This window comes from Salmo trutta, chromosome 28 (assembly GCF_901001165.1).
Source record: "Salmo trutta chromosome 28, fSalTru1.1, whole genome shotgun sequence".
Classification (NCBI taxonomy): domain Eukaryota; kingdom Metazoa; phylum Chordata; class Actinopteri; order Salmoniformes; family Salmonidae; genus Salmo; species Salmo trutta.
The window spans coordinates 16,094,778-16,120,262 of record NC_042984.1 but is presented as its reverse complement, the minus strand read 5'-3'; the positions used below and the strand labels follow the sequence as shown (position 1 = coordinate 16,120,262).

General features: G+C 39.2%; 1 protein-coding gene across 3 annotated transcripts; it reads left to right on the top strand.

The window, feature by feature from the left end:
• Positions 1-3,395: 3,395 nt before the first annotated feature.
• On the top strand, positions 3,396-23,905 carry LOC115165610 (adipolin). Of its 3 annotated transcripts, none has more exons than XM_029718831.1 (8): positions 3,396-4,019; positions 16,635-16,739; positions 16,959-17,070; positions 17,418-17,599; positions 20,859-20,967; positions 21,213-21,306; positions 22,861-22,939; positions 23,161-23,905. In XM_029718831.1, exons 1-8 carry the CDS (start codon positions 3,846-3,848, stop codon positions 23,257-23,259), a joined length of 954 nt encoding a protein of 317 aa, XP_029574691.1. In that variant the 5' UTR covers positions 3,396-3,845; the 3' UTR covers positions 23,260-23,905. The 3 variants fall into 3 exon arrangements, with proteins under 3 accessions (XP_029574691.1, XP_029574690.1, XP_029574689.1); XM_029718830.1 differs by having other exon boundaries at positions 17,412-17,599; XM_029718829.1 differs by having other exon boundaries at positions 3,397-4,019; positions 17,409-17,599.
• Positions 23,906-25,485: the final 1,580 nt, after the last annotated feature.

The following is a 25,485-nucleotide window of genomic DNA, read 5'->3' as shown; positions in this document are numbered from 1 at the left end:
TGTTTTTCTGGCAGTGGTTTTCTCTTTCCTGGTGAGAATGGCTGTGTTTGTTTTGCATCGCCCCGCTACCCCGGGGAAGCAGAGTTTGCACATTTGGACCATTTCCACACATTCGAGGCACCGGGTGGTGCAAAACGAGCGCACCCAGCCTACATAGCTCTTGAAAAGCATCAATCTGTAGATAGACTGACCACTAGTGGGGGTTTTGGGAAGTGTCACATTTAAAGCCACACACAGGTATGAAAGTGTGTCACTAACAAAATTTATCTAGAAAAAAGAAACGCACACCTATAAAGGCGAGGTGCTGGCTAGCGGAGCAGAACACTAGAAAATAAAGGAAAGCCGCACACTCTAAGAGCTCAGATGCAAAAATTTTAATAACCAACGTTTCGACAGCTAAGCTGTCTTCATCAGGGTATCATCACAAACACTGAGAGATGAGTCATTTATATAGTGTCAAGAGACACACAGGTGTTTGTAATCATGGCCAAGTATGGCCTAATATCATTGGTTAACTGAAATATTAAAAAAATGGTATACAAGGAACATACAAAAAGACAAACAAATGGATAACATATGATCATAGCATTTGTAGTCTAAAAAGTATCTAACAAACAATTACAATGGCAAAATCACAATAATCACAAGAATGGCTTCAGATCAAAGTCTATGTTGAGACCGAAGGGAGACAATTTAAAGACACTTGCTCCCTTCGGTCTCAACATAGACTTTGATCTGAAGCCATTCTTGTGATTATTGTGATTTTGCCATTGTAATTGTTTGTTAGATACTTTTTAGACTACAAATGCTATGATCATATGTTATCCATTTGTTTGTCTTTTTGTATGTTCCTTGTATACCATTTTTTTAATATTTCAGTTAACCAATGATATTAGGCCATACTTGGCCATGATTACAAACACCTGTGTGTCTCTTGACACTATATAAATGACTCATCTCTCAGTGTTTGTGATGATACCCTGATGAAGACAGCTTAGCTGTCGAAACGTTGGTTATTAAAATTTTTGCATCTGAGCTCTTAGAGTGTGCGGCTTTCCTTTATTTACTAACAAAATTTAAACATGCACCAGATCACATTTTCCAGTGGTGAAAAAAGTACCCAATTGACATACTAAGTTAAGTAAAAGTCAATAGAAAAGGACTCAAGTAAAATTGAAAGTCACCCAGTACAATAGTACTTGAGATAAAGTCAACAACTATTTAGTTTTAAATGCACTCAAATATCAAAAGTAAATGTAATTGCTAAAATATACTTAAGTATCAAAAGTAAAAGTACAAGTATAAATAATTTCAAATTCCATATATTAAGCAAACCAGACGGCACCATTTTCTTGTTTTTGAAGTTTACGGACAGCCAGGGGCACACTCCAACACTCAGACATAATTTACAAACGAAACGTGTGTTTAGTGAGTCCGTCAGATTAGAGGCAGTGGGGATGACCTGAGTGGTTCTCTTGATAAGTACGTAAATTGGACCATATTTCTGTCCTGCTAAGCATTCAAAATGTATGGAGTAAAAAGTACATTATTTTCTTTAGGAACGTAGCGAAGTAATAGTTTTCTAAAATATAAATAGTAAAGTACTGATACCCCCCAAAAAACTTAAGTAGTAATTTTAAGTATTTTTACTTAAGTACTTTACACCACTGACATTATCACATGCAAAAATACATTAATTTATATTATATATCTGCAGTGCTTATGGAATATTATGATCACAACAGTTCTTTTTTCAGGTAAGAATGGGCGGTGCACTATCCATGCATTGATTCACCTCTGGGTGGCACTGTTCACAAGTAATATTTCTTTACACTGTCAATGCTGTGGATCCATAATCATCCATCACCTCTAAGGTACAGTATGTAGCCTACATCGCTATTCAACTTTATTGAGGCAGGCTTTAAATCCAACCTTCCCTTTGGTTTTATTTTCTTAGATGTTTCTCTGTAAAGTGCACAAACTGCTAAATGCATACTTTAGCCTACACCCTAACTGTTAACTGCATAGCCTACATCCTATGCTTAATTTATAAAAATAAATAAAAACATGTCTGCTCTTGACATATAAAGATACATTTATTTTGAAAACATATAACATTGCTTTCAAGAGACAAGTTTGCTAGCCTTTCTCAGCAATGGTTTCCCTGTAAATGTACTCAAAAAAGGGATCTGCATCAAGACATTTACTATTAACCATGTCTTACTTTTGATATACTGTATTTGTTTATGTGGCAATTACATTTAAGTGAGGAACAATAGATCCCAGTATATTTCAGACAAGGAATTTTTGGAGGCGACTCCTTGTAAAAGCAGATCCTATTTCAACACTTTTTGGAAACATGAGGACAGGTACACCAACTATGTGTCCCACCACATGGGACAGTCAGAATTCATTCCTTGGCAATTTGTCAAACAACAGATTACACAAGAGAGTGCCTGAGGGTCTTTTTTTCTGAAGGTACGTACATCAATTCCGCAGTATGAATTAGATCCAAACACAGGGCTATACTGAGGTAAAATTTTAATAAAAATATACTAAAAAGACACACACACACACACATATTGGCCAAAGAACCTCCTCAGTTTTCAAAAAAGGAGTCAACCATTTCATCTATGAGATAAAACAGAGACTGAACAAAACAGTGGGGTTGCCAATTCACTGATGAGAAAAATAGAGGCAGCTAGGGGAAGAAAAAAGAGAAAGGGAGAGAGAGAGAGTGATGATGAGCCTTCCTGTAAGCTCAGTCACAGAGAGAGAGAGCAACACAAAAGAAGTAGAAGAGAGGGAGAGAGAGAGAGACAGTGTGGCGGAGCAAGCAAGCAACAGGGACCTACCACACACACAGACACAAACACAGTGCTCTCTGAGGTGAAACTGCACTTGATTTTGTCACCCCAGAGCAGACGGACTGGGTTGATGAATGAACAGTAGTGAGTTATGTACAGCTGGGTGTACTGGACAGGGGAGACCGTGTTGCTAATACCCCTCAAAGTGTCTTTTACACCACTTTGAAGTTTTCTTTCCAGAGCTTCTGCTGCGGGGGACCAATTGTATACCCTTCAAGGAGAAAATAATAAAAGGAGGACCAAAGGCTAAGAAAATTGGACCATCTCCAACTCCCCTTTTTATTCTATGGCGAGTCCTGTGGGAACCATGTGTGAGGTGGACTGAGGGCTTGAATGCCAAGCAGCATTCTCTGAAGAAAATACAAACTCTTATGAGACTTCCACTGCACCCAACTATCGGAAAACTATGAGGAGGATCCATTGCTTAGTGTGAGCGAAAGAGCAAGAAAAAGGGGGATAGAGAACTCTACCATCCACTCCTATCTAAGGTTTTCCTCCCTCCCTTCCTCCCACCCACCCACCCAACCTCAGCTTCTAAAGCCCCCCCCCCCCCAACCCCACAGAGCAGAAAGCATGAAAAATCACACTAATGGGTTTATTTGCTGTCAGATCTACGTCGATTTGTCATTCGCCGGGACCATTTCACTTGACACATTTCATAGTTGAGTAAGCTGCTTGGCTTTCTGGCTAGAGTTAGCTGTGCTCCAGCTCCAGCAACACTCTGCTGCCAGGCTCAAAGCTCATCAGGAAGAGAGCAGCAGGCAGCCAAACCAGGAGTCCTTCAGCCCTTATAGTCGTTGCAGTCCTCCAGTTTGCAGTCTAATCATCTTGTTTAGGGTCCTTTCATTTTTGTAATCGGGCAATAGCTTTATTCTTTCCAATTGTTGGACAGTTTGGACAGACCATTGCGCCAGTTGTCCAAAGAGGCTTCTTCACACGGTTCCAGGGATATTTGGGTTGATTCAGTTTGTGTTTAAGATGTGGTGTGGGCCACTGGTTGTGCTGGCTGCGGTGTTCTGGACCCAGTGTGTCCTGCTGGAAGGGGTGGACGCCAAGAAAGAGAGGAAGAGGCCGAAGGAGACCCCCCCACAGCACACAGAGGCGTACAACGCTACTCTCTCCAACAGCGAAGAGGTCGGCGAGAGCACCAAGGTAATGCTTGATTTGAAACTAAAATGTGATCTTCACCAGTGGCTACCTCCAACCTCTAAGAAGCTTAGGACTATAAGGTTCCAACTGTCAAAAATATGATTCTGAGATAATTAAAAATCCGAACCCTCATTGGTTTGAATGGTGTCAGCAATTTTTATCTGGATTTTTTTTTTTACTTAACAACATGAATTAGGGTATTTATAGTACTATATAGGTAGAGAACATTGAACAGTACAAGGCTATGTCAATAACTACATTTGGATAAAAATGCAGATAGAACCCTATAGTCCCAAGCCCTCTCTGCTCTGTAGACCTGCTGGTGTATTTCAAACCTTATGGCTGAAATGTGTATATTTATTCTGACGATACAAGTGCTGAACATCGGAAGAAGGATTATGATTAGTATGTGGAATATGTTATTCACTTTATCAGTGGTATTTGATTGTAACTTTTGATTTTGATTACATGATCTGATAATTATCAAAGTACAGATTTAATAGAAAATACAATTGCAGTAGTGCTACCAAAATTGAAACAACATAAAATAGAATAAAATGTTATTGGTCACATACACATATTTAGCAGATGATATTGAAGCGAAATGCTTTTGTTCCTAGTGCTAAATCCTTTGCTAAATCATCTGATTGCATTCTATTAACCTTGGAATCTATTCTGAGTCAAATACCTGAGCTGGAATGTCTTCCCCTCAGTTTAAGGAGTGATAATTCACTTGTTAAATTATGGATTGCAATGGCTGGTGCTGGCAGATGACATGCTCCAACAGCATTATTTGGACTTGATTCATGTATAACTGGACTTGATTCAGGCTTAATGAATGTATAATCCATGTCAAATCAAATCAAAGTTTATTTATTTGCATACACAGATTAGCAAATGTTGAAGCAGTGCAGCGAAATACTTGTGTTTCTAGCTCCAGCAGTGCAGTAAGTGTCTAACAGTACAATGCTAATACACAAATACAAAAGTAAGAAAAAACAATAAATTATGAAATATCAGAATGAACAATGTCAGAGTCCTGAATATAAATATGTGGTGTGTATTGAGAGTATTGACAATATATTGTATAAGTAGGAAAAGGTATCTACAGCAGTAGTTATATAGGAGATGAGTTATGTGGAGATTACAGTATGCACATATAATGTGAGTAATCAATTATCTTAATTTCTCTGAGATCAATTTACATTTCAAGAAAATAATGTTGCAGGAATGCTAATATCTTATCTGTTTCTAACTCCAGAAACATTTTCAGATCAATTAACATTACATAAACGTGACTAAAGTGACCAGTGTTGAATGACTCTAAGGTGCAGTCTCTAAGGTGCAGTGTAGAGTAACAAAATGTTCTATAGAGTGTTCTGTAGAGTGTTCCATAGAGAGAATGAGTGTAGTGATGTGGGCAGTTGCCAGCATAGAAGAGGGGTGCCCTACTGGGTCAAGCCTGAGAAAGTGAAGTGTCTGAAATGTGTGAAACCCTAAATGGATGCCTTCCTGAAGAATGTGTGGTATGTGGACATTTAAAGGCTGATCAATGCATCAATTAGTCCTCACTGCGGGGGGCAAGCACCAATTTCCCAGCTTATCAGTTTTAAGGACTGTTTATTGACAAATCAGCACTCGAGGGTTTGGATCATCATGAATTAGGGATAAGAAAATGTGACAGTGTAGTCTACATTCTCTAAATGTGTAGCCAAAGTATTTATTTAAAGATCAAATATGGACAGTAATTCGGTAGTTTAAAAGGCTTAATGATTTGGCAAACAGATAGAAAAGTAGAGTTTTACACCAAAGTATAATATATAAATAGCTTTGAAATAAACTGATGAAAAAGTTGAAAGAATATTGTTTCCATGTCCAAAAACAGCATTTGACCTTTCACATTCTTATTTATTGGTTTATGGCTGGTATTGCATATTTCCAGGGGTTTCCAATGAGGTATTTGTTTTGCTTTTAGCCCACCCATTGTGTTGGCATTCTCAAATAACCCTTGCTGCCCCATCCACTCAGTACCAGCCCTGCCTCCCTATCCAAGATCTACCAGTTTGTCTCTGCTCTGTTTTATTTGCCATAGAGTGAGGTCTTGTTTCTGTATTCTCAAGAAGAAGAAGAAGAACACATTATTCAGCCCTAGCCTGTCTCATTGTGGCCTGGCTGTGTTTATTTGACTTGGTTTGCCCTGTAAAAGCAGAAGGCTATGAAGCATGACCTTATGTCAACCCCCAGGCCGCTGAAAACTGAGGACTACTGCACCCCACTGGGATATATCTGTTCTGTTCTCTCTCCCATCTATCTCACCGAGCCCAGGGTGTCTCTGTCTCCAAAGCCCCCATCCGTCCCTTCCATCTCCCCATGGTCCAGCAACAGGCTACAGGCAGACTGCCATGATGTAATTCCTGGGAAAGATAGGTGGGCAGATATTTAAAGAGCTTTGGCAATGCTGTTCCCAGCCCATTGATTCTGTCATTCACAGGGCCAGTCTGACTCCGCTGTGTCTGGGACATCCGATAGGGGCGTTGCGGCCCCGAAAAACTGGGGCAGCGTGCCGTGTAAGCCCCTCACAAAGCCCCATAGAAAGGGTTCTGAAAGAGGACACCTCGACAAGGATTATCCCCCTGTGCCCCCCCCCCACTTACATTTTTCTCATCTTGTCTCCCACAATCTAAGGGTAATGACATAATCACTCCTAAGACCCTGTGTTATGCCAGATAGTGTCTCGGCCAAATACTGTCACTTCTAGTTGAGGACCCTGGGGTTTAGACTTTACATCTAAGGTTAAAAGTGGAGATGTTCAAGCTTGGACAATGCAACAAGACTCGTGTAGGCTACATAACACTCTTTTAGGCTACGGAACTTGAGCACGTCTTATTGTGCATTTTGTATGGACAATACATCAGCAAAATGTTATTCTATATCATCCGGAGTTCACTGAAAATGTCCAGTAAAAAAACGAATAATATCTACTATGCCAGCTGCAAGCGGTGCTTGGATCCTTTATTTAATTTAATGCAGTTATTATGGTTTGTTCAAGTTTCACTTTATCCTCACATCTGTACCTGTAATGTCTTGGAGAAAACAACCTGCTTATTAGAGTTACATTATGATGGCAGGAGAACACCACCTTGTATCTTCAAACAAGCCAACCCGTTTATACATTTGCATGTTTTTCTTTTCTCTCATGCAGTGGAAAGTCTTCTTATGATGGCATTCATTTTGCATCTGGCCCAACCCCAGTGAGAGCTGTTGGCAGGGTGCAGCAGACCACATTCCTTCAGAGATTTTCCATTTGAAATTGATCACAGTTGAGGTGTGGAGTGTTGCACTGAGTGAAATCTGGTGAGATGATACCAAGCAGTAACTTTTTGCACCAAAATAACATTATGTCTGCTAAAATCGCTCACAGCACTAGACAAGTTTTTCTTCTACCCTTCGTCATAGCATAGATGGGTCATCATCCACGATCCAATCTATCATGATTTCACTGACTAGCACAATAAATACAGTGTGAGGGCAGAACTACGGAAACAATATATCAATTTGCCACTTATTTCACTCCTTTCCAAAGTGCAGTGAAATCTGTCAGTGTGGAGCAGCAAAGGGCTCAGTCAGTCATGGCAGTAATGGAGGCAGTCAAGTCAAACATCACGCATAGCGTGTTGAGTAATGGTTAAGCAGTGCCCTGGGGGAGACTTGAGTTTCCCCTCTCTCATCCGAACACCATGCTTAATGAAGGAGTGTGTGGGACCGTTTGGATAACCCAACACACAGGGGACTGGACCCATCCCACAGGAAACCCTAGGCCCACTCACACACTCAGACATAGGCTACACACACACACACACACACACACACAAAATTGGGAACAGAGTTGGAACTGTAAATCGAGTGCGAACAAGGATACCCTTACTGTGTGAGGATGAGGCCTATCCTATGGGATGTTTTGTTTTATTACACGTCTTAATGACCCTTGCTTACTTAATGCATTACACAATTGATTTATGCCCTCATTGAAATCCTGACAGACAGCCATAATACTAATAAACAGCCTTTTGTCATTACATCTGAAATCTTCAAATAAAATAAACTGCTAGGATGATATTCCCCTTGCGTTCCGTTTTGGGTGCCAGAAATACAACATTTCTGTTTTTACATATCAGAGAGGTTCTGTTTGGTTTGGATTTCCTGTCAGAAATCCCTTGATCTCGCCTGCTATGTTTTATGTGCTGGTCATGTTCCTCTACATCAGATTCACATTGGACTCTTGAAAGAAAGCAACATGATTTCACCGCAATCTACCAGAGATTTTAAGTATATTCTCTCCCATGTAAAGAATTGTCTGGGGTAGAATGCATTGCATTAATCATGAACAGATGATGATCTGTGCACCTAGTCCAAATGATTGTTAAAATCTTGGCAATCCTTGAATTACTTTTAGAGCCTTTGTTGTGATAATACATCAGTCCTATAGACATTTAATAGGTGTTGAAGCGTGGGAGAATTTTGCATGTGTTCTCACATTTGAATTTGCCTTTCATATGAACAATATATATATATATATATATATATATATATATATTTTTTTTTTCCTTCTCATATTCTGTGCTTTTCTACTTACAACTGGTTTTTAGTACCTCATAAAGTAAGTGAGCAGAGTACTTCCACAGGGACAGTGCTTAAACCAAACATAAATGAGCACTGTATTTATGTGGCAGAGTGGAACCACAAATGAGTGCACAAAGAGAAGATCTCATGAGTATCTATCTACCTGGGGCATAACTCAGACCTGGGCTCAAATACTATTTGAAATCTTTCAAATACTTTTAGTGTTTGCTTTAGCCTGTCTGAACTGCCCGGTGGCCATTATCTGCATAGTTGGTTCTGTTGCAATAGGCAAGCTCAATCAAGGACAGGTCAAATATTTTCAGAGCTTTGTGATTCCTGTTTGTAAATGAAAAACACTTAATGAATTAAATATATTAATATTCTTTATTTGAAATTATATTAAATTACATTTGAATCCAGGTCTGGCATACTTGTAGCTCAGTTTTCAGCTTGATATGGATGTGGAGCCAGAGTCATTTTTAATGGTTTCTCTTACCTACCACAGATACCTGGGGAAAGAGCCACCACTGGAGCAATGTGAAGACTATAAGTTGTACACAAAGCAGGTGTGACAGCAATCAGATTCTCTTCAGCTTTTAGACTTTTTATGTTGAGAGCAAAGCACGGTTATTATTCCCTAGGAGATTTCATAAATACATTTGACTGTTTAAGTAGCTCTCTTACATTGGAAAGGAATGTACACTCAGTGTACGCATACATATACAGTACCGTAATTTCCGGGCTATTAAGCGCACCTGAATATAAGCCGCACCCACTGAATTAATTGTTTTATTTTATTTTGAACATAAATAAGCCGCACATGTCTATAAGCCGCAGGTGCCTACCGGTACATTGAAACAAAGGAACTTTACACAGGCTTTAACGAAACACGGCTTGTAACAAAAATAAATAGGCTTTAACGTAACACGGCTTGTAACAAGAAATCAAAAATTAGCAGTAAGCTTTAGTTGTCTTTTTGCACTGAGTCAATTCCTCACGCTGCTGTTTCCAACGTCTTATCATCGACTCATTAAGACCAAGCTCCCGTGCAGCAGCTCTATTTCCTTTTCCAACAGCCAGATCAATCGCCTTCAACTTGAAAGCTGCATCATATGCATTTCTCCGTGTCTTTGCCATGGTGAGGGTGACAAAATGACTACCGTAATCAGAATGATGGGAAGTTTGAGAGCGCTCGATTTAATCTAAACAGTTGTCACGGTTGTCGTAGGGTAAAGTGGACCAAGACGCAGCGGGGAAATGTGCACTCATCTTCTTTTTATTTAAATCGGACAAAGAAGGTAAACCAAAATAAATACGTACACAAAGAACACAACGACAAATAACAGGCCAGTAAGGCACAGAGCTATACACAGCACAATCTCCCACAAAATACCAACACAAACACATACCTATTTATAGGACCCTCAATCAGAGGCAACAAGAAAACACCTGCCTCCAATTGAGAGTCCAACCCCCAATTACCTAAACATAGAAATACAAATGACTAGACTAAACATAGAAATACATAAACATAGAACATTGCCCAAAACCCGGAATAATAAACCCCACTAAACACATAACCACCCCGAACCACATAAAACAAATACCCCCTGCCACGTCCTGACCAAACTACAATAACAAATAACCCCTATTACTGGTCAGGACGTGACAACAGTAAACAAAAAAGTTGTTTGACCTTAACCCGTTCGGCAATTTCATTGGTCTAATGAAAGCACGTCACAGAATGTTTTTTTGGAAAAAAAATATTGAAAGCGGGAAAAATCCATATATTAGCCGCGTCATTGTTTAAGCCGCGAGGTTCAAAGCCTGGGAAAAAAGTTGCGGCTTATAGTCCGGAATTTACGGTATATGGCATGTTGACACTGTAGCAGTTGTTTTGTGGAAACAAGGAAAAGATAACACGAAGGCTACGCTATAGGAATATGTATACGTGCAGCATACGCACACATAGTGGGATTTGAAATTTGCTTGATCCTTTACAGTTGTATCGTTTTATAATTTGATAGCAAAGGCTCTGACGAAGGCCTTGAGGCCAATACGTAAAGCTTAAAAAAGAGCAGTGATACAAGCAAGAGCAGTGTCCAGGTTTCTTATTTTGTCTCATAATTTGGTAGCCCCCTCGAGATTTAAAGTGGAATGTATGTTCTTGTGGTTTATATGCATAGGCCTACACTTTGCTCATATCCTAAACAACTTGTGTGTGACATATCTGCAAAGTTAAAGTGCAGGGTGTGTGCAGCGTGCACCAGTTGCGCCTGTTGCATGTCCAACCATATTTAGCGTTGTGGTAGTAAATCCTCTGTCTGTGAGGTGCATCAGGGGAGGACCAGGATGGATGGGATATTCTTATATGGGTAAGCCCTGCAGTTAACGTTTCAAGATATTCTTTGTGTGCTGCAGGTATTTTGACTATACTAGTTGGTGCATGTCAAACAATATAATATGGCTAGTTAATAAGGATAATGACATGTTAATGAAAACAAGCTAAGAGTTATGGGCTATTCCGGTATGCCTACAGAAGAGCCGGCAATGGTCCTTAGTCAAAAGGATTCAGAAGCTGCCTACTATGTGGAGTGCTGTTCAAGATGAGTATCTTAACAGTTGTGGTTGTGTCTGCATCGCAAATGGCACCCTATTCCCTACATAGTGCACTACTTGCCATTTGTAATGCAGACTGTGTTTTGGATGGAATGTTGCCTTCCCCAGGGAATATTTCCCTCCCTTTATTGGAGCAAATAAATTCTACTTCATTTCATCAAACAAACTGTATCACAAACGTAAGGATTATCCATTGCACCTCAAACAACTGTTTCCTGAGTTATCATGATGATGATGTTTAATTGTCACAACTGGATGAGCACAGTGAAATGTGTTGTTTTACAGGGTCAGCCATAGTAGTACGACGCCCCTGGAGCAAATTAGGATTAAGTTCCTTGCTCAAGGACACATCGACAGATTTTTCACCTTGTCGGCTCGGGTATTCGAACCAGTGACCGTTCAGTTACTGTCCCAACTCTCAAACAGCTAGGCTACCTGCCAACCTGGACATGGACTTAATTAAGTTATAATTCAACTGCTACATAATTGTTGTAAAACTCAAATTCCATAATACATGTGTAACGACAGTTTTACTACACAGGTAGTACAGCTCTGCAAGCTTACGTGCAATGTCCATGGTATTGTAGAAGTATGTAGAAACTGAAAACTGTGATGTTTTTTCATACTGTCATTGTGGTTAAAGGTTTGTAAGTAAAATGAATTGCCTTATCAGAATTGGGGCCTGTAGCAGTAGATATCACCATCTCAGTTGGAATAGAGCCCCCACTCCCAACAGTGTTTGATGTTCTGAGGAGTACCTTCAGTTTAACACCTTAAGAATGTCTAACACATTTTCCCAAATTGCCACTGGAGTGGTGTGCTCTCACAGCTGTTGAAAGACACAGCTATTGGATGGCACTCAAACAACAGCCGGGATCAAAGGGAAGAACAGACTGATACCTGTATCTATCCTCTACTCACTTTGTTCATGTGCTGTATGTGCTGATATAAAGGTATGTGAGTGAGAACATAGTTTATTTTGAGCCACACTCAATAGGAACTAGATTTAACATAACTGACAGTTTTTCTATTTCGTCATGCTATGATTTTCATTTCTCTGTGTAAAGACCTTCATCTAGGGCATATTCAAGATAGTTTCACTAAGGTACAATGAATCATAATTTCTTGTCAAGCTGTGGGAAGCACCACCACCTCTCATCACTATTGAATGTCATGGTAGCAGAAATATGATGCCCACCTGTGTGTAGCAGTGTGAATAAAATTCAGATCTTAAAATCTTCATGAGGTATTGCTTTATTGCTACGCTACTGTAGCAACTCTCATGATATTTTGTGTTACACACTGAATAAAAGTGTCAAAAAAATTTGGAACAGTGATTTGCGCAATCTTGTTTTTTAGTTTGAATAACAGTAATAATTATCTTGGTTACAGCTGGGCCAACTTCCTAAAATTGAGAAAATCCTTTAGGGCACGGTTTTAATCGCTTAATTACAATGGCGTGTGCTAACAACACAAGACGATAACAAGCAGAACGAGAGGGCTGCTTTCCTGGCAGTGCTATGCTGACTTTTTTTATTATCACACAGGGAATAGCTAAGATACACTACCAGTTAAAAGTTTGGACACACCTACTCGTTCCAGGGTTTTTCTTTATTTTTACTATTTTCTACATTGCAGAATAATAGTGAAGATATCAAAACTATAAAATAACACATGGAATCATATAGTAACCAAAAAAGTGTTAAACAAATCAAAATGTATTTTATATTTGAGATTCTTCAAAGTAGCCACCCTTTGCCTTGATGACAGCTTTGCACGCTCTTAGCATTCTCTCAACCAGCCTCATGAGGTAGTCACCCGGAATGCATTTCAATTAACAGGTGTGCCTTGTTAAAAGTTAATTTGTGGAATTTCTTTCCTTCTTAATGCGTTTGAGCCAATCAGTTGTGTTGTGACAAGGTAGGGGTGGTATACAGAAGATAGCCATATTTAGTAAATGACCATGTCCATATTATGGCAAGAACAGCTCAAATAAGCAAAGATAAATGACAGTCCATCATTACTTTAAGACGTGAAGGTCAGTCAATACGGAAAACTTCAAGAACTTTGAAAGTTTCTCCAAGTGCAGTCGCAATAACCATCAAGAGCTATAATGAAACTGGCTCTCATGAGGACCACCACAGGAAAGGAAGACCCAGAGTTACCTCTGCTGCAGAGGATAAGTTCATTAGAGTTACCAGCCTCAGAAATTGCAGCCCAAATAAATGCTTCACAGAGTTTAAGTAACAGACACATCTCAACATCAATTTGTTCAGAGGAGACTGTGTGAATCAGGCCTTCATAGTCGAATTTATGCAAAGAAACCACAAATAAAGGACACCAATATGAAGAAGAGGCTTGCTTGGGCCAAGAAACATGAGCAATGGACATTAGACCGGTGGAAATCTGTCCTTTCGTCTGATGAGTCCAAATGTAAGATTTTTGGTTCCAACCGCCATGTCTTTGTGAGCCGCAAAGTAGGCGAATGGATGATCTCCGCATGTGTGGTTCCCACTGTGAAGAATGGAGGAGGAGGTGTGAGGGTGTGGGGGTGCTTTGCTGGTGACGCTGTCTTTGATTTATTTAGAATTCAAGGCGCACTTAACCAGCATGGTTACCACAGCATTCTGCAGCGATTACGCCATCCCATCTGGTTTGCGCTTCAGTGGGACTATCATTTGTTTTTCAACAGGACAATGACCCAAAACACACCTTCAGTCTGTGTAAGGGCTATTTGACCAAGAAGGAGAGGAGAGTAATAGAGTGCTGCATCAGATGACCTGGCCTCCACAATCACCCGACCTCAACCCGATTGAGATGGTTTGGGATGAGTTGGACCGCAGAGTGAAGGAAAAGCAGCCAATAATTGCTCAGCATATGTGGGAACTCCTTCAAGACTGTTGGAAAAGCATTCCAGGTGAAGCTGGTTGAGAGAATGCCAGGAGTGTGCAAAGCTGACATCAAGGCAAAGGGTGGCTACTTTGAAGAATCTCAAATATAAAATATATTTAGATTTTTTAAACTCTTTTTTGGTTACTACATGATTCAATATGTGTTATTTCAAGGTTTGATGTCTTCACTATTATTCTACAATGTAGAAAATAGTAAAACTAAGGAAAAACCCTTGAATGAGTAGGTGTGCCCAAACTTTTGACTGCTACAGTATATAATTATAAGTTGCATGTTTGGGCTTACTTGAGTTGGTCTGAAAAAAACACATAAGATGATCTACGTATGACATCAATATGAAAGGAGAGGTGCAGAAGAGGTGCAGTTCTTTTGAGTCCTTAGGTATTAACAGTCAAGCGTAGCGTTAAGCTCCTTGTTTTGTGCCTTACTCTGTTGTCAATGTTCAGCGTGCATCACTTCAATCAAACAGAGTTGTCAGAGAGGCTCTTCAGTGGTGATCGTCAGTGTTTAAATCATCACACTCATTAAACTTGTAAAGTGTAGCTTATGGAATAGATGTTTAAGATTTTCATTTTTTTACACCATCTCAAATTCAAAAGATTTTTCATGTGCTCTTGTAAGGTTTGTAAGTGAGAGATAGAATTTATATGCAGCCTGAATGGTAAAAGAAAGAAAAGGATTCAGTAAAATTAACTGGCTGTGTTGCGGTGTTGTGGAAAAAATGTGGCAGATTATGCAGTAACAGTATCTTTGGCTTGACAAAATCTGTCTGCCTTTTATCTGTCTCCAGGCTTCAAAAGCACAACAAAAACCCACAGACATCCAACATGCAGGAGGCACTGTGTTACTTAACTTGTTTATTTTGTCTGCTGTCACAAGGAAAGAGAAAAGGGAGAAGACACAGAAAAAAAAACACAAACCCCAAATTTGAAACCTTTTTCATTCTAGAATATTGAAGACAAGACAAACAATGGGTTACTTTGTTACTGTTGAATATAACGAAGGGCGAGTCTCTATTTCTGTGAAGAAAAGGCGGCATGTTAGTTTTGCAGATAAGTGGTCCGTGTCCTCCTGCCAAACCTAAACAAATTCCATTTCAGACAGCTCACCTTCATGGCTCGTCCTAATCTCCTCTTCTATCTCCGCCACAGTCACTTGACATTTGGGGAGGAGGAAGGAGGGCTTTGCTTGGGGAGGATTCAAGGCATTTGCGGTTATTGGAATTCACACAGCTAGGGTTAGAATGATTGGGTGGCAGAGGCCTTTCATTTGGATCAAGGTAACATGTCAGGAGGTTTTTTTTATCAACAAAAGGATGACATCATCACACATTCAGAATCCCTGCATATCAAGCAAAGGTCTACAATCATCATCACTAACATAAGGCAATGAACTTTACTGGCAAATCAATTTCAACAGCCGCTGTTGACATTTATGGCATGCCACTATATTTATTATCATATTCAATACGGTCATTACACTCCTGACATATTGTAAGTATGTTTGTAGGTATAGGTGAAAGTGTTGTTGGGTGTTTATAAATGTTGTTGTAGACTAATTGGGCACTAAAATAGCCCATGGATAGAGATGTTTTACATGGTCCTGAATGCACAGTATGATCATGGAAATGTCCATGTGTTGAAAAAATCCCTTGAGACGTCTTGTTTATTTTCCTCTGACCCTATTGGGCAAATAATAATTGACATGGCACCTGAGTGAATTATCTGGAGAGAAAAAACAAGCAAAAAGGGAAAGTCTTGGACAGAAAAAGTGACTGAACATAGTTGGCAAAGTGAAAGGTATGACACAAAAAGGCTTATTCTCTGAAATGGCAGTAGACCGGCAAGGAGAGACAGGGAGGGAGAAAGAAAGAGAGTTCACTTCATAGTGTGACCTGCCTTGATGTCTGGCACCATTTAATAGTATCTTAAGGCAAGATTTTCCAATTATGGTTGGTAAGAAGAAAATATGACTCATTGGATTCAGTTACTTAGTTACAATACTTTGCATTGTGTGACAGTGGGCGAAATGATTCCAGCCTGAAATATCTGATGAATCTTGCAATTAGCACTGCTCTCCTCAAAGAGCATTTGTTATTGAGGAATACGAACACAGTGTAACAGTTTGGGGCTAGCTTGATTCTAAGTACATTCTGCCCGCACCCTTTTTCCCACTTTATTTTACTAGGCACTTGTTTAGTGCTCACTATTAATCAGCCAGGTAAATTCAACTACTTCTGGCTCTCTTTGGTGTCTCATTGATTCATAGTAGGCCTGTGTTCAAAGCATAATCCTAAATGCCAACGTGGTATTCATTCATTCAACTGTGTTCATTCCAAAATCAGACCTTAAATGTGGTCTAATATCAGGAGTCCAACCGTGTCCCATGCCATCTTCTGTTTAGATCCAGCTATGCCGTCTATTTGAATGAAAAACATTTCATGGGTTTTCTCTCTCATGTGTCTAATAGATTCCTGACAACCAGAGAGTAGATCCCCTGGGATCATGGATGGACTTTGTGAAACGACCCGTAGACAACTTCCCTGGGAAATGCCGCAAACGCAAAAGGCCACTGGTAAATATAACAATGTCTTCAGTAATGGTTCAAATAAGCTAGCTGATCAAGCACTGGTCCGTTCATTACATTGGTCACGAAGCATCTAGTACGATACATAAGTAGAATATTGATCGTTTTAATATTGAAACAACTTTCTGTGTCAAATCATGTGTAGAGTATATGTATAATGATCCTATATTATTATGTGATGTGTTATTATTTCCTGATCTCTGTCAGCCAGGACCACCAGGTCCTCCTGGTCCTCCAGGCCCCCAGGGGCCTCCTGGATTCCCCGGGGCAGAGGTCACCCAGGAGGTCCTCCTCCAGGAGTTCAAAGAGATGATAAAAGGTAATATCATATAAAGTCATAAAATGTCATATAAAGACACAACATGTTATAAAGTCTGATCTGGTCCTTCGCTGAGTATAAAAAATACATGTTGATTCCAAAACATTGGTGATTGATCAACTGCTACTGCTGATGGATCATTGTTTCTGTGAAGGCTGAAGTATTTCATTAGTAACTGACCATCCGGGGTAGATATCAGGTCTGAGTGACTGCAAACTCACTACTCTATTGCTGTACTGTAGTACTCAGAGAAAGTTGTTCCTATAGTTCAAAGTCAAGTCCATGTTCTTGTCATCTTTCTAGTTGAGATTCCCATATTCCTTCTGTGTTTTCACCAGAAGCTACAGAGAGGAGAGCTGCTGCAGTGGACAAGCAGAGCAGTACCAGTCCTAGTCAGATACCCATGGCCCTCATTGCCCTGGAAGGAATGACCTCTTACAGGAGGATAGAGGAAGCCTTCCACTGTAAACTCATAGGACCTGTGGTTGTCGACAAGAAGACACTGATGGAGCTACAAAACTTTCAGACGGTACGTTTTGGAGGAACAATTGAGAAGTTTGTAAAGAATGTAGGAATTTGTGAAGTATTTGGTCACCCCCTTGACCATCTTCTTTATCCTCTTGTCTTACTCACCATTAAGCCGTCTATTAATCTCCACAATCACTTTTCTTTCTTTCTATTTTCTTTCTTTTAACTTTGTTTTAACCGCAGGTTTGAAGTTTTAACCAGCAATGATTCTGGTTATATCCACCTGATGTATAAGAATGAAGCCAGGAATCTTAAGGGATCACCCTAAAGTCTGACAAAGCAGTACCATGCTTTGAGTTTAGACTGGCTTCTTAGTCCTTAGTAAAAAAAGATCTCCTTTTACAACGCTCCACATCACTTTCTGGGTGGCATACAAAAGGCACTCTGTCTGTGACTTGGAATATGGTGCGGAGTGGACAAAAATAGACACTGTTTGAAACGGCATGATGTAGAGGAAGAACTATTCTCTGGGACATTCTGAGGTGGGAGGTTAAGAGTAGACAAATCAAATAAAAAATATTCATCACATAGACAGGTTACAGCAGGTATAAAATAAATAAATTCATCAAAATAACGTTTTTAATGAAACATTTTATACAATGGGTTACCAACATATCCATATAATGATTGACATATTTTCATTAAAAACGTTATTTTGATGAATTTATTCATACTATTTCATCCTTCCACAAGATATAGTCCCGACACAAATCTAGGGTTGCTACCCAAGCTGGCTGGTTGTTCGTTCTATTGGTTCGGATGCTAGAGGTGCGACCCAGTCGTTCAGTCTTTTTGTTCTGTATCTATGTGTCGCGACCCAGTCGTTCGTTCTAAATGTTACATTGCCATACTGGCTGGCAATATTCTTATCCCTTACTTGCTAGCTAGCCAACTATGGCCAGAATAACAGCAAAGTAGCTGCATTTGCATTTGTTTAACCTGTTGAGGATCTTATCCCGATCTTATCCCGGTATTGGGATTCATTGTCATGTGACCATGGCGGGGAATTCAAAACTGCAAGAGTAATCATTTCAAAAAATCAAATAATCAACTATTTTCCTCCATTTGAAAGATATATCTCCTAAATCTAACCACGCTGTCCGATTTTCAGAGGCATTACGGAGAATGCATAAAGTTAGGTTATGTGAGGAGAGTACATTGACAATAGCTGCGTGTAATGTTTAGCCAATTCAAAGAAGGGCATCAACAGACAGAAAACTAGCTAGAATTATGCACTTACCTTTGACAATCTGCATCAGATGACACTCATAGGACATTATGTTATACAATACATGCATTTTTAGTTCCATCAAGTTCATATTTATATCCAAAAACAGCATTTACAGTCGCGGTGAAATTCAGAATTTTTTTCGGCTCGAATGCACCCAGTGAATCCAGCATTACAAATCACGGAATTACTATTCGAAAACATTGGTAAATTATAATATTGTCATTCAAAGAATAATATATTATCATCTCGTAATTGCTACCGAAGGGCCAGATCTCAAAATAACTTTACTGGGAAATCACATTTTGTATAAACTGGGTACTATGCTAACAACAATAAGCTATATGCTAAGCTAAGCTAAGCTATACCGTTAGCATTAGCATCATCTAATATCGATAATAACATTCTAAATATCCCCTTACCTTTGATTATCTCCATCAGAAGGCGCTGCCAGAGATCCCAGGTCCAGAACAAATGTGGTTTCTTTTGACAAAGTTCATAATTTATGTCCAAATAGTTAGCGTTCAGTAGGCTCCCACAAAATGAGGTGGGCAGTGTAAAGTCACGTCGAAAAACTAAAGAAAACCTAGTAAATAATCTATTTACGTTTGTTTAAACATGTCAAACGTTGTTTAGCACTAATCTTTTGTTCCATTTTTAACGTGAAACATCAGTAAACATCAGTAATATTTTCACACAACCTATCAAGTGTCTAGAATAAACGATAATGACAAAGGCACTCTTCTCAGATTCATGCGCAGGCGCAAAAAATGAAGTGATGACGTGTCAACTTGTAAGCTTTCTAATTCGGTGTGTATTTATCACAGATGCTTCAAACAACTTTCTAAAGATCGTTGACATCTAGTGGAAGCAGTAGGAGTTGCGAACTGAATCCTTTCTCACTGTGGTATCTTTAAAACAATGACACTAAATAGTACAGCCACAAAATTCTCATTTTTTTTTAATCTATTTTTCTCAGGTTTCTGCCTGCAATATGAGTTTTGTTATACTTACAGACACCATTCAAACTGTTTTAGAAAATTCAGAGTGTTTTCTATCCGAATGTGTTAATAATATGCATATCCTAGCTTCTGAGTTGGTGTAGGAGGCAGTTAAAAATGGGCACATATTTTTTTCAAAATTCTCAATACTGCCCCCGTGGCCCGTAGAGGTTAAGCTGTTTTCTAGTGACATTTATTTGGATACATCCATAACAATAAGCTAATGCGGTGCGATTTCGCCTGGCATAGATAATGTGCTTACACGTCAGGACACTGTTGTTTAGAGGAGTTAGACAACAACACAGCTAACACAATCACTTCAAACTGAAGCTGGAAAGACTGCAAACTAGCTGCACTTCATTTCGTTTTACCTGTTTTCTATTGACATTTCTTTGTATATATTCAAAAAAATTATGCCAGCTGATTCATGATTTAGACTGGCTGAGAAAAGCTGCCTGTCTGTCTGTCTGTCTCGTCCCGACTCCCATCACGTTCATTACTATGGGACAGCTGGAGATCAAATTTGAATATTGAAACAATGCTGCAAAATGTCGGAGAGACAGACAGCAAGGTTTATACAAATCTCCGCTGTTGAAAACAAAAAAAAAATTTAGTCTAAAAGAAATGTGAGATAATGTGTAGATGCTTTTATAGTGGAGATCATAAATTGCCTGGCTGGGCTGATGAGACAGTGGATTGCGCAGTCAGATGGAACAGAGTAAATAGGCATTTTAACGTCATAGATTTAGCAGGTGGTAACTTGTGGAATAGACACCGGCTGGAATGCGGTTTTCACCAATCAGCATTCAGGATTAGACCCACCCATTGTATAAGTAGTAATAATGGACTGTGTTACACTGTATTTACATATATAAAGTGGGTAGTGACTTAGTCAGGCAACGGAATAAATAGCTAGTATTCCAATGTCTGTTGGAAAATGATTATTTGCTCGGTGTTCCCTTTGAGCCCAAATTATCTGTGAGTCATTGTACAACTCCATTCTGCAAGTCACATTGTATTTGTCCTTCCAGCTTCCTGCTAAAGGTGCCTTCCTCAGAGGGACAGGAATGGACCAATCCACAGGACGATTCACAGCTCCCGTCACAGGGATCTACCAGCTCTCTGCTAATGTTCATATTGGTAAGGGATGTTTCTCTACTTTAGGGAAACCCAATTATCAGGGAAACATCTTGGGAAATGTATTGATTTGGAAGTTGAATATCAAATATCAAGACAATGCATGAGGAGCATTGAGGCACAATTTATTCAGAGATGTTTGCTAAAATATTGTACATCTTCAGAGGACTCTGTGACCTTTTCTTCAGAGAGGTGTTTCTGAGCTGGATAATGTATAACCTCAGAGTAACTCTGTTTCCTCCCTGAAGACCACAACGAGGTAAAGAGGAGTAAGAGTCAGCTGAGAGCCAGAGATAATGTGCGAGTGCTGATCTGCATCGAATCTCTGTGCCATCGATATACGTGAGTAGGCCTACTCTCAGTCCCAGTCTATTGATCGTCTACCGTTTATCAACAAATCTGCATGATGAAATTTGAAAATGCCTCCAATATCTAGTCACCCTATGAAACTCAAATGAGTCCACTCCACACGTTTTCACCTTGGCATGAAGACCATATGGTTCTTATTTGTTCAGTCTTTTGCAACGCTGTTACATGGAATGAGGTAAAAACTATCCCTGACAAAAAAAACAATATCATAACCATTTTTTTCTTTCCCCCAATTAGAGTTAGCTAATCTGTTATTGTCTGCCAGGTCTGGCTTTCTGGTGTGTTGTTAAGGCATTATATTGACAGCAGTCATTGAATCTGTGCCTGATAATCAGTGTTTAATGCCAGTTTTACTTTTTCTAGTATTTACGAGCTGTTTAAGATGTTGTCTATTATACATTGTGTGGAACCAGTTAGGCATTTCCTGTGTTAAAGTGGAACACGTCTTTAAAGGAAATGTCCTCTCACCCCTTCTCCTGGTCCCTGTCGCCTCTAAATTCTTTATAGACTCACCTTTGACGCCTGGGACACCATGCTGCTTCCAGCACCACAGGCCAGGGTCGTATTAATTTGAGCAAATCGTAGGAAAACATTTTACTATGAAAAAATGTAAAGGAACATTACTTATTGGACATTTGGTGCCTATTGAACACAACCCTGAATAGATACATTTTATTTTTGGGATGTGTGAAGGATGAAGAGAACCAACAACAATATTTCACACTCGTTTGTAGATACCAGAATATTTCACAGTCGTTTGTAGATACCAGAATATTTCACACTCGTTTGTAGATACCAGAATATTTCACACTCGTTTGTAGATACCAGAATATTTCACACTCGTTTGTAGATGCCAGAATATTACACACCCATTTTGGGTGATACGAGTATTGTTGTTCACATATTTTTGCCATTTCTGTTTATATAAAGTAAGCAAAATAATGTTTTACGAACGGTACCCAATATCTCCAGAATATGTCAAGGCCAACAACCTTGCTTCACAACCTGGTATTATCAAAAAAAATTATAAATAATATTGTTATGATGGTTACCTTACCACGAAAAAGTGGGTTCATTGTTGTTGCTTTTCCACCCCAAAGCCTCCAGCCTGTCTGGCTCTCCCACACATGAAAATGCAGAGAATGTAAAATGAGCCTCATTGCGATGGCAGTTAAGTGAAGACAAACATGATTGATTCACCATAAAAATGCAGCGTTTTCCACTAAACAGGAGCCAGTGGTCTCAGCAGGAGTTGTAGGACAAGACTCCACGCCTGCAACATTACTGTCTACACTGCAGACTTCATTAAAGGCTCACTGTAATGATGATGATGATTCAAGACTCAAAATTAAGCAATGACATGTTTATTTGATGTGTACGAAAACACATTTTGCATGAAATATCATGCAATTCAACAATTTTATTTCATAACGTGTTAGGTGTGTATAGATATAGTAAAGTTATTTTGAACAAATGTAAAGATCATGATTAATTAACATTTGTTGTCTGTTTTGCTCTTCATCACAGGTCGTTAGAGATGATTGTTGGATTGGAAAGTAACAGCAAGATCTTCACAGTGTATGTGCAAGGGTTGCTGGAGCTGCAGGTGGGCTTACATTTATCAAACTAATCATCACAACGCTTGGCATGAAGATTTTCCAATAGGGTCAAACTGAATATAGAGTAAGATATTGCCCCCAAAAAAAGCCTTTAAGAAGTGTTATGAAGTACAATTACTTCTTAACACTATAATGGGTTTTAATATCACTATAGCAAAACAATCAGTCATTATATTACTGTATTTAAAATGTTATTGTATCTCCTCAGATTGGACAGTACACCTCCATATTTGTGGACAATGGAGCTGGGGCATCCATCACAATACAGAATGGCTCTGACTTCATGGGGATGTTGCTGGGTGTATAGCCTCACGTCCTGCCGTTGGGGCTGGGGGTATTCCTTCCCTCTTCCCATTGGACACCAGGGCCCTGGCCATGCAAGGCATCTGTCTTACCTGTATCTGATTGGATTACTAACAGATGCTATCTGCCAATCCCCATCCATGGAGGAGAAAGCAAAAGGCATGAGCAGCATTTGCAGCCATTGAACTTCTCTACTTGGCGTATCCTGGAAGAACCGTTTTGAAAGCTAATGGACTGTGTCTCTCCCCAGACACCATGAAATCAAGCACTCCTATGGGCCAAGAAAGACACTTGTGCATACCAACAGACAATCCTAATAGACAAGACTTCACATCTTCAAATCACTCAATGAACATTTTGAATTTGAGAAAGAAAAAACAAACAAATCACATACGTATTTTTAAAACAGTAATAGCATCATAGGAAAAATGCTATAATGAATATCATACATGAAATTGAAAGGTTTTTATTAATCTCTTTAATGGAATGGCAGTAGCTAAGAAAGTACAGTACATAGACTCTGTGAGTGTGTATAAACACTGGATGATACAAAGATGCTCAGTATGCATTGTATGGGTGCCCCAACTTCTCAGCAAGGGTTGAAGAAATTCAGAAGCATTTAGGAAAATCCAACCAGTAGTTTATGAAAACAAGGGAATTTTGGGAAAGTTACCGGAATTTTGCAACCCTATTCTCAGCAAAGTGACCTCTACTGTATGTTCTATCTAGGGGGACTTTGTATGTCTCATGTGGAGTCTACAGCCTACTGAACAAAATAGAGGAAACATTGGCCTCTGTATGGAACCATTTTGTGGGATTCAAACCCAAACTAAGGAATGTGGTTAGAGCATTGAAATGAAATGCAAGTATGTTGGCCATTCTGTTTCATACCGCTGTACAGTGCCTTCAGAAAGTATTTATAGCCCTTGACTTATTCCACATTTTGTTACAGCCTGAATTCAAAATGGATTAAAATCGATTTTTTTTCTACACACAATACCCAATAATTACATGTTTTCAGAAATGTTTGCTAATTTATTGAAAATTAAATACAGAAATATCTGTCAAGCTCTGTCAAGTTGATTGTTGATCATTGCTAGACAGCCATGTTTAAGTCTTGTCATTGGTTTTCAAGCCAATTTAAGTCAAAACTGTAACTAGGCCACTCAGGAATATTCAATGTCGTCTTGTTAAGTAACTCCAGTGCACTGTAAATTTGGCCTTGTGTTTTAGGTTATTGTCCTGCTGAAAGGTGAATTTATCTCCCAGTGTCTGTTGGAATGCAGACTGAACCAAGTTTTCCTCTAGGATTTTACCTGTGCTTAGCTCTATTCAGTTTATTTTTATCCTAAAAAACTCCCTAGTCCTTGCCGATGACAAGCATACCCATAACATGATGCAGCCACCACCATGCTTGAAATATGAAGAGGGGTACTCAGTGATGTGTTGTGTTTGATTTGCCCCAAACATAACGCTTTGAATTCAGGAAATAAAGTTCATTTCTTTGACAATTATTTTGCAGTTTTACTTTAGTGTTTTGTTGCAAACAGGATGCATGTTTTGGAATATTTGTATTCTGTACAAGCTTCCTTCTTTTCACTGTCATTTAGGTTTGTATTGTGGAGTAACTACAGTGTTGTTGATCCATCTCCCATTTTCTCCTCTCACATCCATTTAACTCTGTAACTGTTTTAAAGTCACCATTGGCCTCATAGTGAAATCCCTGAGCGGTTTCCTTCCTCTCCATCAACGGAGTTAGGAAAGACGCCTGTATATTTGCAGTGACTGGGTGTATTGATAGACCATCCAAAGTATTATTAATAACTTCACCATTCTCAAAGGGATATTCAATGTCTGCTTTTTAATTTTTCTATCTACCAATAAGTGCCCTTCTTTGCACTGGAAAACCGCTCTCATCCTTGTTTAAAATTCACTGCTCGACTGAGGTACCTTACAGATAATTGTATGTGCGGGGTATAGAAATTAGGTAATCATTCAAAAATCATGTTAAACACTATTATTGAGTCCATGCAGCTTATTGTGTGACTTGTTAAGAAAATGTTTACTCCTGAACTTATTTAGGCTTGCCATAACAAAGGGGTTGAATACTTATTGACTCAAGACTTTTCAGCTTTTTATTTTGAATTCATTTGTAAACATTTCTTAAAACATAATTCCACATTGACATTATGGGGTATTGTGTGTAGGCCAGTAACACAATCTCAATTTA

Excerpts from the sequence above, each read along its gene's own strand:
- LOC115165610 (XM_029718829.1), top strand. The coding sequence starts at position 3,846 with ATGTGGTGTGGGCCACTGGTTGTGCTGGCTGCGGTGTTCTGGACCCAG. Across the intron at positions 20,968-21,212 it reads CTCTGCTAATGTTCATATTG|ACCACAACGAGGTAAAGAGG; the intron begins GTAAGGGATGTT and ends TCCTCCCTGAAG. Across the intron at positions 21,307-22,860 it reads TCTCTGTGCCATCGATATAC|GTCGTTAGAGATGATTGTTG; the intron begins GTGAGTAGGCCT and ends TCTTCATCACAG.